Here is a 15,992-nt window from a genome sequence, read left to right as displayed (position 1 = left end):
GTTCCGCTTTTCACGTCGTCTACCATAGCATACCAGTTAAATGGGCTTTACTAAGGTTGAATTGGGCTGGGCTGGATCGCCGGGTTTACTACGCGGCCCAGTATGTGTCACTTTAACGAAAGCCATTTTTTTTTTTTTTTTTTGAGAAAGAAGCCATTGTTGCTTGGTAGCTTGCGAGTTTTGCTTTCGGAATTTCTTTTCAGGCAGAGTTCCCGAGTTATCGGCTACTCAGATGAGTCAACCGGTGGGTCTCCGAACCGAGTCGACTCACCATCGTCTCTACGACTTCGCTAAGTCTGCTCTGATCAAGATTTTTGTCCATCCCTACGCCAAGGTTTGTGATTTGTACTGCGGAGGAGGAGTGGACACTGAGAAGTGGGACGAAGCTCAAATTGGTCACTACATTGGAGTTGGTACAGAAAATTTCTTCATTTCTATCGTAATCATGTTTAGTATTATTCTTCTTCTTTTTCAGGTGGGTTTTTAGATTAAGGAACTGATATAAAGATTTTTGGTTGAATAGATATTTCCTCGTCTGGAATTAGCCAAAGAAAAGAAGAATGGGAGAGCCATAGAAAAGTTTACACTGCTGAGTTCTTTGAGCTTGATCCTTGCACCGTGAGTAGCTCTCATTAGTCATATAAATATATATATATATATTTATATAAACAAGCAAGGGTGACGACTCAAAATTTGCACGCACAATTGGAGCATTATTTTTAACCTCATGGAATTTCACCGTTTAAACTTTTATAGTTGAAGATAATGCCCATCACCAAGTGCAGAATCCATAGATATATAAATATATTTTTATGTTTGTAACCTTATGTATGGCAGGAATATGTTGAACCGCATTTGCAGGAGCAGAGCAATTCTGCTGATTACGTTTGCTGCTTGCAACACTTGCAGGTTTCTTTCTTTCTACATATATAGATTTTTTTTTTACATGACCGTTAGTATAATGTAGGATTCAAATAGTAGGTTGAAAAAAACGCTTGAAACAAGCTGATTCAATCCTTATTTCGATATCCTAATTTATTAATATGTCTGCAACTTATTCATATACCAAAAATACTAAAATTACCCAATCATTTTTCTTTATATATCAGATTATCTAATATTTTGCTTTGAGAGCTTTATTTATTTAATTTTACATGCAGCATTGTTTTCAAACTGAGGATAGAGCAAGGAGACTTCTGCATAATGTGTCATCTTTGTTGAAGCCAGGGGGTTATTTTTTTGGTATTACTCCTGACTCATCTACAATATGGTACGGAATTATAATTGTGAAACAAAATGCGTTCTTTTGAAGTTAGTTGTGTTTTGTTCTACTCTAGCCATACTAGTGTTTTTCTTTTTTAGATTACTTTATTTAAAACAAACAAACCATACACTTCGATCGAAGCCAGTGCTTCTAGCTATTCTGCTATTGAGTACAGCTGAAATATTCGATCGTGCTTAGTATTATTCGTGTGTTCTTATTACATCGAGCGAAAAATGTTGTAATCTCTCTCTCTCTCTCTTTGATCTGCAGGGCGAAGTACCAAAAGAATGTGGAAGCATACCATAATAAGATGGCCAGTATGAAGCCCAACATTGTTCCCAATTGCATTCGATCAGAAAGTTATATGATCACCTTTGAAATCGAGGAGGAAAAGTATGTTGCTATAATTAGCAAGCTACATCTGCATACGTTATATTTTTCTTCTTTGATTGGTGAAACTTGTTCAGTTCTTCCAATTTAATGTACTTATATTTCCAGGTTCCCATTATTTGGAAAAAAATACCAGCTGAAATTCACCAATGATGTTGCTGCTGAAACCCATTGCCTGGTTCATTTCCCAAGCTTCATCAGGTTTATCTCTCCTTTCTATAACCTTGTTTACTAAAGAGATAAAGTTGATTGTCAACCTTTGCCAATATTGGAGCCAAGTTCATGGATTTATAGAAGGTGCTCCATGTTGATAGCTTGGGTACCGACGCTTTTCTTATATTCGATGGGGCTAGCTCACCCTTATTACTGTTTTGAATTGAATTTCATCAGATGTTATGTTGCCATTTTGTGGATGTGGAGTATAGATTAGTCAAAATCAAAGCTTAGAAGTTAGAACTATAGTTTGACTGTGAATGATATTTTAAACGATGTAGCAATGTAGTCTAAGGGACTTCGAATTGGGGTGTAATTTTATTGAATAACTCCCTAAATCTAATAAACTAAAGAGAAACAATCAACTCCTTCCTTCTGTGTATACTTGAGTGTAAGACTCATATTATCCCATTTTGATTTTGCACAATGGTCTAATTCTTGGATCCTGTGATGAGTTGTACACAGGCTGGCTAGAGAAGCTGGTCTTGAGTATGTGGAAATTCAAAACCTTACCGAATTCTACGATGACAACAGGTTTGTGAACTGTATTTTCTTATATTCCTCACAACTGTCTTAACTGACTTGGGACTCAAGGTTTCAGTCTTTTCTTTTTTCCTCATTTGATCATCGTTTGAAATAGATTATTTTCTCCCCATCCTTTGCTATTGTTGTAAGAGCGCAATTTACAGGCATGATTATGAATTCTGGTCCAAACCTGGTTGATACTAGAGGGAGACTTCTTCCTCGATCATTTGACTTGTTAGGTAATGCATCTGTATACCTTACCATGTTTAGCAAATCAACTTCTCCAGTTTTAAATTTACTTAAAATGAACTATACTTTGTTTTTAATGTTCTTCTCTAGGTCTGTATACCACATTCATATTTCAAAAGCCTGATCCAGATGTTGCTCCCCCTCTTATGACTCCATTATTGAAAGATGCAAGTTATAAGAATGATGAGGCAAGCACTTTTGTACTTAATAATGTATTACTAGCAGAAGCTACAACTAGTTTGAAGTTATCATAGTCAGTTGAGGTTTACTCAACTGATAATAGTCTCTTCCTTTTTGTGGTGTTGAGAAATGATAATTTTCTTTGTCGTTGTTGCAGAGAGAATGGCAGCCTACTGGCTGGAAAGACGATGATCTGGCCGTGCTTGTAGAGCCACCAACGGCACCGCCCACTCTGCCAACACTGGCCCCAATGCCAGCGCCACCAGTGCCGCCTGTACCGAGCGCGCCACCTGCTGGACTTGGTAACATAAGTGAACAAAAGGGAATTTTAGGGCCTGGCCCTGCAGAGCTACGTTTTTCCGAGGCACTTTGAGATAATGTATGCGAGATTTAAGGAGATGTGATTTCGGTTTAGTGTTCTCTTTCCTCTCTTCTGTTAACTTTTTGTAGGCTCTGGTAGTTGAAGAACTATTAATATACTAAAATGTCTATCAATTATGTAATATATCTTTGACATGCTTTCAAGAAGAATTTTTTTGGAAAAGGCTTGATATAGAAATTAGTTGGGTTTCCGAATATAATTAACAATAATTTGAAGGAAAAATTAAGCTCCTTTGTGGACAGTATGTAACCATACATTATACACAAAAGGCTGAAAATAATTTAACGATTGAGTGAAGCTGAGCATCAACACCAGAAACTTAGGTGCTGATCCTCATTCAACGTTTCTCTTCACTTATTTTGGAGCTACTCAGCCACAGCAAGTAAAACAGATAATAATATATATCTCCAAAAAACCAAAATCCAGTGCTAATTCTAATCTTCCAGCTCAAGGATCTTCACCACAGATGTATCGCCAATTTTCTGGCAAACGACGACTCGATCATGTGACTTTATAACACCAGTGGCCTTTCCATGTTCCAAGGCAACTTTTAGAATAGACTCGTTTGTTGCATTAGTAGATTCAGCCTGCAAATAAAAGCATGCTTGAAGTTTATACAGCAAGAAATCAAGTTTAAATCCCAGGAAATGAGAGTAGAGTACGCAAACACACTGAATAATCTCCCTTCTAGCTTTGCAGAAGCTAAAAATAAGCAAGATTGAAATGTTACAAGTACTAAAGTACGGAAAATTTGCCAATTTGGTGCAGATCATGCAAGTTAGTAATAGTATTAAGGTTATTATACTCTGACTAATTGCTTCTGCCCTCAACAAGTACGTCAAATGTTCTCAACACACATTTTATGACGAGATAAAACAAAACGTCAAGAGTTAATCAATATAACAGAATTGGTAATTTCAAAGCATGCCACTCTTCTGAAATAAACCAGAAGTTCCATTGTATGGATTAAACTTGAAAGCTTCATTTTCAAACTTTCTGAGTTAATTCATTGTAAAGGACAACTAAATGATGGTACGAAAAAACATGCCATAACTAGTTGACTACTCTCCAACTATATTACAATACTAAATTATCTCAAATTAATGGAAAAAATCTTACAGGATGCCGGGGATCTGCAAGCATGGGAAAAAGGCCTCGGATAATTTGTGATTGCCTCGCCTGTCACAAAATTAACAAAATCAAGAAAGGAGAATGATATTTTTTCTGGAACAACACTTAAATCCTGCTGCATTCTGGACTACAAATTCTTGTTCATGTGCCAAAATAATTTTGCCACCACTTAACTAGTAATCATTTTCACCTAATAGCTTAACTGTTTTTTATTTTTTTATTTAAAAAAAAAAAACATCTGGACTGTTCAGATTTCTAACTCTTTTAACTACTGACTCATTAAAGACTTCTTTTTATTGTATAAGTCAACTTAGCAAAAAGGAAGCATACCAGTATGTCTCTGGAAATTTACTAAGAATATGTATAACGAACCAGCAAATAGTATTTCTCTAAGTAAGTGGGGTTCTGGAATGGGCAACTTGTCCTGATTTCACCTTCAACATTTTTGCAGAAAGTTTCTGCTCTCAAAAAGTGGTTAATTATTCCTTTAATTGCTCACTATACACTTACATTTTGTAAACTTAAATTACTTAATCTATCTCCTTCAGAGTGAGGATAACCAAAAATTTTAGCTATCTGCTTATTTTGCAGGATAGTATGATCAGCAACAAGTTTCCCTACTTGACAACTTGTTTTAAGGCATAAGCAGTCTGCATTACTATCAAAACCAGGAAACAAAAATTTGGCAGGGAAGAATCATATGAACAACGAACCTCAAAAGCACCAGTGAAAGTCCAGCGGAGTTGATTTGTCTTTAGCCTAGGGACAACTACAGAAATTACAGGCATTGTTGGCCTATACTTTGCAATCAACCTATAAGAATACCAAGATGAAGGAAAACAGTCTTGGTGAATATCTACTCCATAAAAAATAAGAAAAGATATTTACTAAGCATCAATATTTAATAAGAAAATAGAAACAAACAAATAAATAAAAAGAACCTTGCAGCTCTCCCAGATGAAGTGAAGCAAATAATTACAGAAGCCTTTACTTTAATTGCTGCACGTACCTGCAATGTAAGAACAAGGAATTCATCAAATATCCTTACTACACATGAAAATAACATGAAGAAAGGTAAGAAAGGCATCCATTGAGATCTTTTTTTTTTCTCTAACTCTCCTTTAATATAAAACAAAAAATAAAGATTAAGAAGACTGAAGTAGAAAAGTACTGCTGAGGATGCAATAGATTCCAAATGGGTCATAGGTTCGCCAACATATTTCACAGTCCTCTTGAAATACAGATCTTGATTGAAAACCTTCTCTGCCTGCATTACAGCATTTAGTAAAATGAATCCAATTTAGAGTGTAACATATTTGCGTAGTGAGCAAGAGGAATAGTTTTGGGAACTATAATCCACTCTAGGTGCCCTTATAATAACAAAGAGAACCATTTAGACTTTTTTTTAATAACACATATAGACAGATATATCTATATGTATGTATATTATATTTAGTGAAACTCAGTATTACACAGTTCTATTACCAAATTGAAAAACGTTACCTCAAAAATTTTCTTTTCGTAAATAAATGCATATGCATTATGTACACACAACATATATATCTTTGTGTGTGATTAAACAGAGTTTGAATGCAAAGAAAAGAGAAAATCAAAGGAAAGTTTCGAGTTTTGAGTAAAACAAGATTCTACCTCAGCGCAAATCTTTCCGACAATGGAAATAGTCTCCACAGGGTAGAAGCCCCTAAGAGTCTCAGCACCGAGAATTATTGCATCGGTCCCTAAACCAAGAATAAATTTACATGAGATTTGAGATCGCTAAGATAGTCCATAGAAAATATTAGCATGAATTAGTTGCACAAGTTACACTAAAAAATAATAATTTTGGCAACACCAGCTAAAAGAAATCTTCGACAGAAGAAGTAACATCCGTCATTCAGCATAATCAAACTATGGCATCATCATAAGCAACGTAAAGAAACCTTTTTCAATGTCAGAAGACTAAGCATTACCGTCCAATACTGCATTTGCAACATCTGTGGCTTCAGCACGTGTGGGCCTCAGATTTTCAGTCATACTATCTACAACACGAGTCACCACAGCTGGCTTTCCAGCCATATTGCACTTGTAGACAGCAGCTTTTTGAAATAAAAATACCTGCAATAATAAGAAGAAAACTACAATCATATTTGGGGCAGATTTTACCAAAAAAGATTCATCTAAAAATGTAACCTCTCACATCAAGAAAATGCAGGTATCAGAATATGTGAGTATACCTATCCTTGTTTACTGTAATACATCCTCCGAATTAATCAAGATCAGGGTCACTTTCAGCCAAAATCTTGTTACCCCGAAATTCTTTTTCTTAAAAACTTTGGAAGAAGAATTTCAGGATAGCACTGAAATCAATTTCTTGAAATCTGAAACTATTTCTTTCTTAACTAAAATTATTCATATTTATATCGTATAAATGATATGTCACACATTCATATAATATATTTCATTCGCCCATGCTTGTAAATGTGTAGGTTTTGGCTGTATCTCTCAACAAAGCCATGGACTCATCTATATTCAAAATAACTTCCTCATCTCACCATATATTCATGTACATGCTGTGTATCATAATTTTTCATTCAGAACATTAATTAAAGAGCATGATCAAATAATCGTATTCATTTTGATACAATGATGCAAAAGCTACAACAAAAAAGCTGACCTTTTCTGGTGGCAGATCTATCCCCAAATTTCCACGAGAGAGAATGATACCGTCTGCTTCTTGTAGAATCTCATCAAAATGAGTTAATCCCTAGAAATATAGAGAAAAAGTACATGCATGTTAAGAATCACATATGAAAAAAAGGATAAGAAGGGAATTAAAGAAAAAAAACTCAAAATGGTAGTGTAAAGATAGTGATTGTATAAAAGCATCCTCCTTTTCTTTTCACCTAGGTCATATGGACCCTTCTCATAATTCAGCCAAGTAGATGTGATTAGGACAGGACGTACAATATAATATATGGTTGCAGAATTAAACTGTGAATATAAAAAACCCAAATAACATAACTTTGGTTCATATTTGAGTCTGCTGTATCAAGGTGGTATCTAGCCGAAAGCAAATGACATTGTCAATTATATACATTTTTCAATATGACTGACCTCTATATTCTCAATCTTCGCAAAAATTTGAGTTTGGTTGAGATCGCCTAATTTAGAGAGGAAGTCTCGAGCCTACATAACAGCAACAGCAGAAAACTATTAAGAAAAATGAAAGACTTAGTGCAGTAAAATGTGAACCCAACCATAGAATGGAGCAAAGAGACTAAGAAGACAGACAAAACAAAGTAGAAATAGTCCTCACACAGCGAACATCTTCAGCATGCCGGGTATATGATAACGAGAGGAAATCTATTTTATTCCTAGCGCCCCATGTGCTTATAACCTGAAAATTTAAGACTAATAAATAGGGAAGAAAATAAATAATTACTAAATAAATGGCAGTCAGACAATGAATCCAGAGGTTCGTAACCTTGAGTATCATTTAGATCAATCTTATTCAGGTATCCACATTATAAGTTATGATCATGCCACAGAAATGGCAGTCAGACAATGAATCCAGAAGTTCACAAACTCGAGTACTAACGGGAAAAGTAATTTCTCCAAAGATATTGATATTGTAGCATTTGCAGGTTCACGCCAACACCAACAAACTTACCTTCTTATCATTATCTGTGAGTGTAGGAAGATCAATACGAATTTGAGAAACATGCAAAGTATACAATGATCCAGCCAAGGTAGCAGAATTCTTAACGAGACAAACCACATCTTCTTCGTTTATCTCAGTTACCTGCATTGGATAAGAAAAACTTGAGAAACTGGATGCAAGTATTCATTTTCTTCCCTTTCTAAGAAAATATTTTGTAATAAGGACAAAAGCTGGGGAAAAAGAGTAATGTGGCAAGGCCCTGGGCTCAACTTCTACAGAAGGGGAACAAAAAGAACAGCTGAAATTTATTAGTAAGCAGAACTCCAGAGTTCCTTGCCAAACATAGATCTAAATACAAATATTTATCTGAAGTAGAGTAATGACACCTCTCTTTTGGAGATGGAAATTCCTGCATCAGGTTGTTTAAACAAGCTTACTTGGTATACAAAGTAAAGTATAAATCTAGTGACTGTTAAGATGAAACAAAAACATTTGATGAGTTGAGTAGTTAATTTGTCATGCCTAAATTAGTGTGTCAAGTTAGATAACTGTCAACTTAATAATTAAACTCATTTTTTCAAAGTTCCTACCTCTAGCCACACGGAAGTTGTTTCACTCCCTGTGAAAAGGTATTGACCAATAAAAATAGTGTCACCCTTCTTCACTGCCTGGAAAAAGCAACTTAAATGTCAGTAATGAGAGGAGTTCAGACAAATATAAACCTAAAGTAGGGCATAATAAGTATACAAATAAGAATGTAAATCAGGAAGAGAAAACAACAGAAAAAGAAAAGGCAACTAAAGGTGGATCATAATAATTCTGGCACCAAGGAATAAACAAATTATAACAGAGTCTCAAGGCAGGATAGTTAGCTATTAATCGAAAAAACATTCCATCATTTCTCAACATGATAGACAAATACGCATCAAAAGTATTGTAGAGTGACATGGAACAGATATTAAATCCCCTGAATACTAAATGCTGGAGATATGTTAGAAGTTAAATCTTGTTAACCAGTATACTTTATCATGCAATGAAAATTAAAAAAAATAGCCATAATTCTGTGGATTTAACTCATAACACATTAACAAAGATTGATAAGGCAAAAGATTTTCTGAACACAAAAAGCAGAAAAGAAAAAATGACAAGTAAATAGAAAATAACATAAATGAAACCTTTGCCAGTCCGCTAAAATTTATGGGTAAAAGATTTGAGGTGGCCTCTTTTTCTTGATCTGGTGTTAGGACAATCAAAGTATCTGCTTCAAGGGAGATGGGATGCTCAGCTTTGTTAACAACCTGCAACTCGGGACCAACTGTGTCTAACAAAACCTGTGAAAAAAAAAATTAAAAATTAATAATAAAGGAAGATTTTTTTATTTGAAAAAAAAATTGAGAGAGAGAACCGAGTGCCAAGTGTATATTTTGATAATATACTGAATTAAAAATAAAAATAAAAAACCGAAGCGATACTGACTGAACAAAAGATAGATGCAAAAGTATTAATCATCAATTAGATATATACCAAAACATACAGCTATTACCAGGTAAGTGAGTAAAGAAATTCAGAGTTTAATTACACTACACCAAAATTAAAGGATGTAAGAATGAAAGGGCATACTGCACAGAGCTTATTAGTACTCTTGACTGCTTTCTTCAAATTGTCCAATGTCTCTTGATGAAAGTCAATATCACCCCATGAAAAATCGAACCTTGCCACTAAAAAAGGAAAAGGAAAACATAAAAAAAATATTAAAATTACCAACTAAATAACTCAAATCTCCATATCAATTATGCCATAAACTTTAGTAAGAAATTAGTGGGAAGAAAGAAAAAAAGAAGCTAATAGATAACAACTAAACAAGAATTCATTTAAGCAAAGTAGCAATGGAGATAGAAATATCAACACACCATAACACTTCTTAAGGAAAATAGGAAAAAAGAAAGTGCTCAGTACCACACATTCCTGCCTTCAGGCAATCAGAAATGATCTCGACAGAACGCGATTTCGGACCAAGTGTCCCAACTATCTTCGTCATCGAAGGATAAGCTGTCTGCAGGGTTAATAATCCAGACAATATCAGACATAAATCATGAGCTGAAACTCTTTTTCATGAATTGTAGCGAAAATATTCAGTAACACTACACAATTAAATAAATTACTTACTAAACTACAACTTGTCAAGTCAAAACATAAAACATTTCCAAATTTATGAGCCGAATGGCTTCAATTCTCCCAAAATACATATACACTGATACAGATATATATATACGACAAAATCAGAATGCCTGGTCCTTGTCTTGGACCTCACTAATTTACAGTTGGACTTAATTTCAATCATAGAAAAAGAAAAACAGATCAAGAAAATTTTGTTAAAAGTCAAATCCTTAGAGTTAAATCAGTAATAACTGAAGAGCGTATCAAAAGTTCTAAATCCTCAGCCAACCGGCTGGATCGGTCATTTTCAAAGAAAAATCAGCACAAAAACTCAAACAAACCATCACATTCCACAACGTCACTCATTTCCTTTTCAATTCCCTCTCTTTTTCCCGCGCAAATCAAACACGTAGCTGATAAAAACACTCGAATCAAAGAGAAAGCAAGAATTGATCGTCAACCACATCACTTACAGGCTTAGAAGGCTCCAAAATCGAAGCCATCCTTATAGGCTCCTCGAGAAGCAACTGGTTCCCGTGCATATTTGCAGCTTTTCAAACACAAATCTGAGGATGAAACTCCGATCGGAGAAGGCGTGAGAGAGAAGACAGCAAGAATACCGAGAGAGCAGAGCAACTTGTTCTTAAGTTCCAATACAATATTATTTATACTAAACAAAAATTAGAAGGTGGGAGAGAGTGAATGATTCTTGTGGTTTTGTTTTGTAATTGGTGGAGTTGAAATGAGTACGTACGGAGAAGTGACTTTAGTTACACTTTGGATATAAATAAAGGAAGGAAGCAGTAGGAAGAAAGAATAGAAGCAGAGCAGAGCAGTTGAGTTGAGTTGAGTTAGGCCACGCGTCGGTCCGAGTCCAAGACAATGTGCCTTGAGTTGAGTCCGTGACTATCTGACTCCGCGTGCTGAGTAGGTGGGTAGGAATGGTTTCCTTAGTTATCCAATGGATTAGATAGATTATATTTTCTGTATATTAAAATGGAACCTTCAAATAGTAATATAAATCATTTTAATCAAAAGTCAATGTCTCAAATCTCAATAAGTGATTTTGTTTTTGTTTTTTTCTTTCTTTTTGGATTTTTTTTTTTTAATAATTTCAAATGCTAAGCATTTTTTGTATTTATTTATTACTTTATAGTAATTCTTCTTTAATGCTTTAATTACAAATTAGTAATAAAGCCTTTGTCAGTGAGACAAGTTCAACCCAATTAAAGTAGCCCTTATCATTTATAACAGGTAAAAAAATATATATTATGTATAATACTTGGGAGGATAAGGTGGAGTAAACTCAACTTTTCTAAAGGTGGGGTTAATGGTTTTTTTTTTTTAATAATTTCAAATGCTAAGCATTTTTTGTATTTATTTATTACTTTATAGTAATTCTTCTTTAATGCTTTAATTACAAATTAGTAATAAAGCCTTTGTCAGTGAGACAAGTTCAACCCAATTAAAGTAGCCCTTATCATTTATAACAGGTAAAAAAATATATATTATGTATAATACTTGGGAGGATAAGGTGGAGTAAACTCAACTTTTCTAAAGGTGGGGTTAATGGTTTTTTTTTTTTAATAATTTCAAATGCTAAGCATTTTTTGTATTTATTTATTACTTTATAGTAATTCTTCTTTAATGCTTTAATTACAAATTAGTAATAAAGCCTTTGTCAGTGAGACAAGTTCAACCCAATTAAAGTAGCCCTTATCATTTATAACAGGTAAAAAAATATATATTATGTATAATACTTGGGAGGATAAGGTGGAGTAAACTCAACTTTTCTAAAGGTGGGGTTAATGGTTTTTTTTTTTTAATAATTTCAAATGCTAAGCATTTTTTGTATTTATTTATTACTTTATAGTAATTCTTCTTTAATGCTTTAATTACAAATTAGTAATAAAGCCTTTGTCAGTGAGACAAGTTCAACCCAATTAAAGTAGCCCTTATCATTTATAACAGGTAAAAAAATATATATTATGTATAATACTTGGGAGGATAAGGTGGAGTAAACTCAACTTTTCTAAAGGTGGGGTTAATGGTTTTTTTTTTTTTTTTGTAGTCAAATATTTTTTTCAGCCCAAAAAAAAAAATCAACTTTTTAAAGGTAAAAAAAAAGGAGCTATTGTACTGATTCTTGATTTTGTTTTTTCTTTTTGTTCATGGTGCAAGTTGGTTTTGTGATTTTTTTTTGTGGTTATTCCTAATTTGAAAAATATTTGACAGTTCAATTCAAGAAAGATTTTTATTGATACTGCTTTTTTTTTTTGGGAATATTGCAGCACATATACCCAATGCCTGAATAGAACAACAAAAACTCTGCCAATCATAATATTGCATTTAATGAATAGAATACCAAATTATTATATTGCACCAACAAAGTCCCTAAGAAGTTCTCAATGTCAAATCTAAGAACTTTGGATTCTTTATTTTTATTGAACTGACCTCACTAACTTATATTTTATTTTTATTTATGCTCATAAGAAATTGACAAAAAATAAATAATTCAATAGGCGTATTCTTTCATTTTTAATTATGTATATTAATTACGAAAATCGACCAAGCTAAATTAAATGGTTTGGTTTCTTACAAAATTATTTAGTTTGGTTGATATAAATAACATAATTTATTATTCAACTTGGTCAACTTAACTGATGAAATAAAAACAACGAAAAGATTATATATTTTATAGTATTACAAAGAGAAAATAGTCAATGTTTGTAAAATGTTGTACTTTTATACCTATTTTTTTTTTTGCGTAAATATATTTAATAGTAGAAAATATTATCGCGCTTCATGCAGTCTTTTGTAATAATTAAAAAAAAATAGAGATTGTATAGTTGAGATTCATTTTTATCTTATTTGTACAACTTCTTACATGGATATGTGATGTCTTAACCATAATTTTTTAATGATGATGTTTTGTATTACAAATCTCTTGTAGTTTTTCGAAAAATTATGAATAATAAGGGTTATTTTGGCAAATTACCTATTTGGATCATTTATTTTTAAAAATTTACTTTTAGACCTCATATTTTATCAAAATGATAAAAATATTAATAGAAATATCGATTATTAGAACACTATATATTGGTCAATAACTCATTTTGACACTTTATTTTTAAAAATTACCTTTGGACCATGTATTTATTCAAAAAATTAAAAATTCTTTAAAAAAGCAAATTATATAAATTTATATAATTTATATTTTCTTTAAGGGTTCACACCATTCTGAATGTTGTATTTTAGCCGATTATTCATTTGTAATATTTATTGTTAAAAATTAACTTGTGGACTTCGTGTTTTGTCAAAAGATTAAAAATATAAATAAATAGATAGATTATTTAAACCGCGTGTATTTTGTCAATTGTCTGTTTAGACCCTTTATTATCAAAAACTAACTTTAGGATTACGTGTTTTATCAAAAGTTAAAAATAAAAATAGATAGATTATTAGTATTATTATATATAGATATTTTTATTTGACATATATTATAATTATTATTAAAATAAAAAAGAGAAAAGATAAAATAGATAGAGTTTTTTCCTTGATTAATTAATAGCCATAAACTAGAAAGGTATAATAAAAATTGAGAAAAAAATGACGTTTATTATTATAATTTATACATATTGTAAACATATATTTTTAATAAAACTATTTACGTTTAAATAAAAAACATAAATACTATGAATAAATTATTTTTTTATGACAGTATTTTCTCCATAATTTGGTCTTGGTAGTTATGAATTGTCCATCAAATTATTAAGTTTGTTATGAAGTTGTTTCATTTTATTTCGTTCAAAAGATTTTTTTTAAATGAAAATGATTAAACTTTTTCAAGATATCAATAAATTATATCCCTCTTCAAAAATAAATTATTATAATAATATCAATTTGAATATAACTATTCAGAATTTGAATAATTAGGTTATGACTCTATTAATTACTTTTATATTTTTTATTATTTATCCATCAATGTTTGTAATTAATTATATGATCGTTATGAATTTTAACTAAGATCATTGCAATAATAATTTTGTGATCCATGATTTTTTTTGTTTTTACACAATCACACATAGATTGTACATTCATCCAAAAAAAAATAAACATAACTTAAAACGGTTGTATTGTACCAAATCACAAAGCCAACAAATCAAAATTTGCTTAATTTTGTTTTTAGTTTTCTTATTGTTTTTTTTTCCTGCAATATTTAAAATTTGTTGGTTATTTCTTGCAAAGACAACATTATAACTCCATTATTTTTTTAAATGAAACAATTTGATAGAAATATTTATTCTAGCAATAATTGTTTTTTTCTTCATTTTTTTCTTAAATGCTGAACGGATTTGTATAGACTTTGGTTTCGTATTTTCCTCATGAATAAAATCTAAGACATGGTATAAAAATTTATCGTAACATACAAATCAAAGGCACTTGATCTGGTGGTAGCACAATGCTTTTGGAGATTTGAGAAAGTATATGATTACAAACAACATCATGTTAACAATCTCATATCGGCCACACCACATAAAACATCTAATAGCATCTAAAACATGATAGAAAAATAAGATGAAGATGTTAGAATATAAAGATCAATAATCTGAAATAAAAACTTTAAAGATTAACAAATATTAATAATTGAATAGAAACCCAAGAGGATTGTGTTATCATTAACACGTAAATCAATCAAATTTGGATATATTAATTGGAATTCATTGAAAATTGAAATTGAAAGAGTTTAGAGAGAAGAAGAGAAAAAAAAATTAGAGTAGAAGAAAATATGAGATTAATAGATAATGTTTAGAATATATATATTCAAAAAGAGATATTTATATATTTAAATAATAATATCTTACAAATATCTCATTTAAATTTAAAAAATTACAATTATTATTAGTATAACGTGTATGGCAATTTATTAGTGTAACTACATTTTTTTTTAAATTAATTAATATTGTAAATAGAGAATAGGAGAAAACGTACTAAAAAAAGTGTGAAGAAGTTTTAATTTTAGATATTTAGATATGTTACACCCAGATTTCGAGAACGAGAATCTTGATCTCGAAACTCAGGCTCGTAAGGTGTAAGCTCGAGCTAGCACAGTCGTCATGTGATCAGCAAGTCAGAGACAGTCTCGCTGAGCAGTAACTGAGACAACGTCGGAATTGGTGAGCTCGGTAACTACGTAGTCTCAGAGGTGTTCCGAGGTTATAAGTTAGGCTCGCAACTCGCAATGGCAATGGTTCAACACTTGTATAAATTTCTTGATTTATCTCCTGCCCTCAGACAAAGCAATTCGAGCTTGGATATTGTAAGCTCGAAGAGGATGGCCCCGTTAACATCACTTGTTGGGAACATAAGCAAACCAAGGTGATGAGCTCGCAATAGGAAAACGGTCTCGAAGGCGTGTGAATCTAGCATCCAAGCTCGTCTGTTGTGTGTGAACGTGTTTATTGTTGCAAAATCCCTATGTTTAAGGGAACTAATGTAATTTGTTATTAAATCTCAAATATCATGAGATATTACCGCGTACATAGTAACTAGTGCATTTAATGGCATTATTTTAATTGATTTGTAGAATAACTTCCCGAAATCTGTGGGAAGAGATTCGGTAAACCACTCTATAAATAGAGTGGGATAATTCATTTGTATGGATCGAAAGATTGATATTGGGAAAACTCTGTACAATTGCTTTTAGAAAGCTATCAGAGAATTCCAAGAAGTTAATAACACAGACTCGTGGACTAAGCAGATTTTAACTGCCGAACCACGTAAAAAATCGTCTTTGTTGTTTCCTTTGGTATATTTTGTTTAATTGCTCTTCTTCTCTA

At 32.1% G+C, this 15,992-nt stretch overlaps 2 protein-coding genes across 3 annotated transcripts; one reads left to right on the top strand and one right to left on the bottom strand.

The window, feature by feature from the left end:
- The first annotated feature begins 80 nt into the window (after nt 1-80).
- LOC133797838 (mRNA cap guanine-N7 methyltransferase 2) lies at nt 81-3,365 on the top strand. Of its 2 annotated transcripts, XM_062235916.1 has the most exons (10): nt 86-413; nt 524-618; nt 838-909; nt 1,161-1,270; nt 1,535-1,657; nt 1,763-1,855; nt 2,333-2,401; nt 2,543-2,631; nt 2,732-2,829; nt 2,979-3,365. In XM_062235916.1, exons 1-10 carry the CDS (start codon nt 233-235, stop codon nt 3,192-3,194), a joined length of 1,146 nt encoding a protein of 381 aa, XP_062091900.1. In that variant the 5' UTR covers nt 86-232; the 3' UTR covers nt 3,195-3,365. The 2 variants fall into 2 exon arrangements, 1 of the variants encoding a protein (XP_062091900.1); XR_009875720.1 differs by lacking the exon at nt 2,979-3,365 and having other exon boundaries at nt 81-413; nt 2,508-2,631; nt 2,732-2,790.
- Nucleotides 3,366-3,374: 9 nt separating this feature from the next.
- LOC133797837 (pyruvate kinase 1, cytosolic-like) lies at nt 3,375-11,005 on the bottom strand. Its single transcript, XM_062235915.1, has 16 exons — nt 10,626-11,005; nt 9,952-10,048; nt 9,616-9,713; nt 9,171-9,326; nt 8,586-8,663; nt 8,005-8,136; nt 7,651-7,731; nt 7,449-7,520; nt 7,009-7,098; nt 6,305-6,449; nt 5,985-6,073; nt 5,506-5,601; nt 5,276-5,343; nt 5,048-5,147; nt 4,323-4,382; nt 3,375-3,790 (listed from the first exon to the last, which is right to left on the bottom strand). Exons 1-16 carry the CDS (start codon nt 10,692-10,694, stop codon nt 3,638-3,640), a joined length of 1,584 nt encoding a protein of 527 aa, XP_062091899.1. The 5' UTR covers nt 10,695-11,005; the 3' UTR covers nt 3,375-3,637.
- Between the last annotated feature and the right edge of the window lie 4,987 nt (nt 11,006-15,992).

This window comes from Humulus lupulus, chromosome 8, assembly GCF_963169125.1.
Source record: "Humulus lupulus chromosome 8, drHumLupu1.1, whole genome shotgun sequence".
NCBI classification, from domain to species: domain Eukaryota; kingdom Viridiplantae; phylum Streptophyta; class Magnoliopsida; order Rosales; family Cannabaceae; genus Humulus; species Humulus lupulus.
This window is presented reverse-complemented; position numbering and strand designations above follow the sequence as displayed.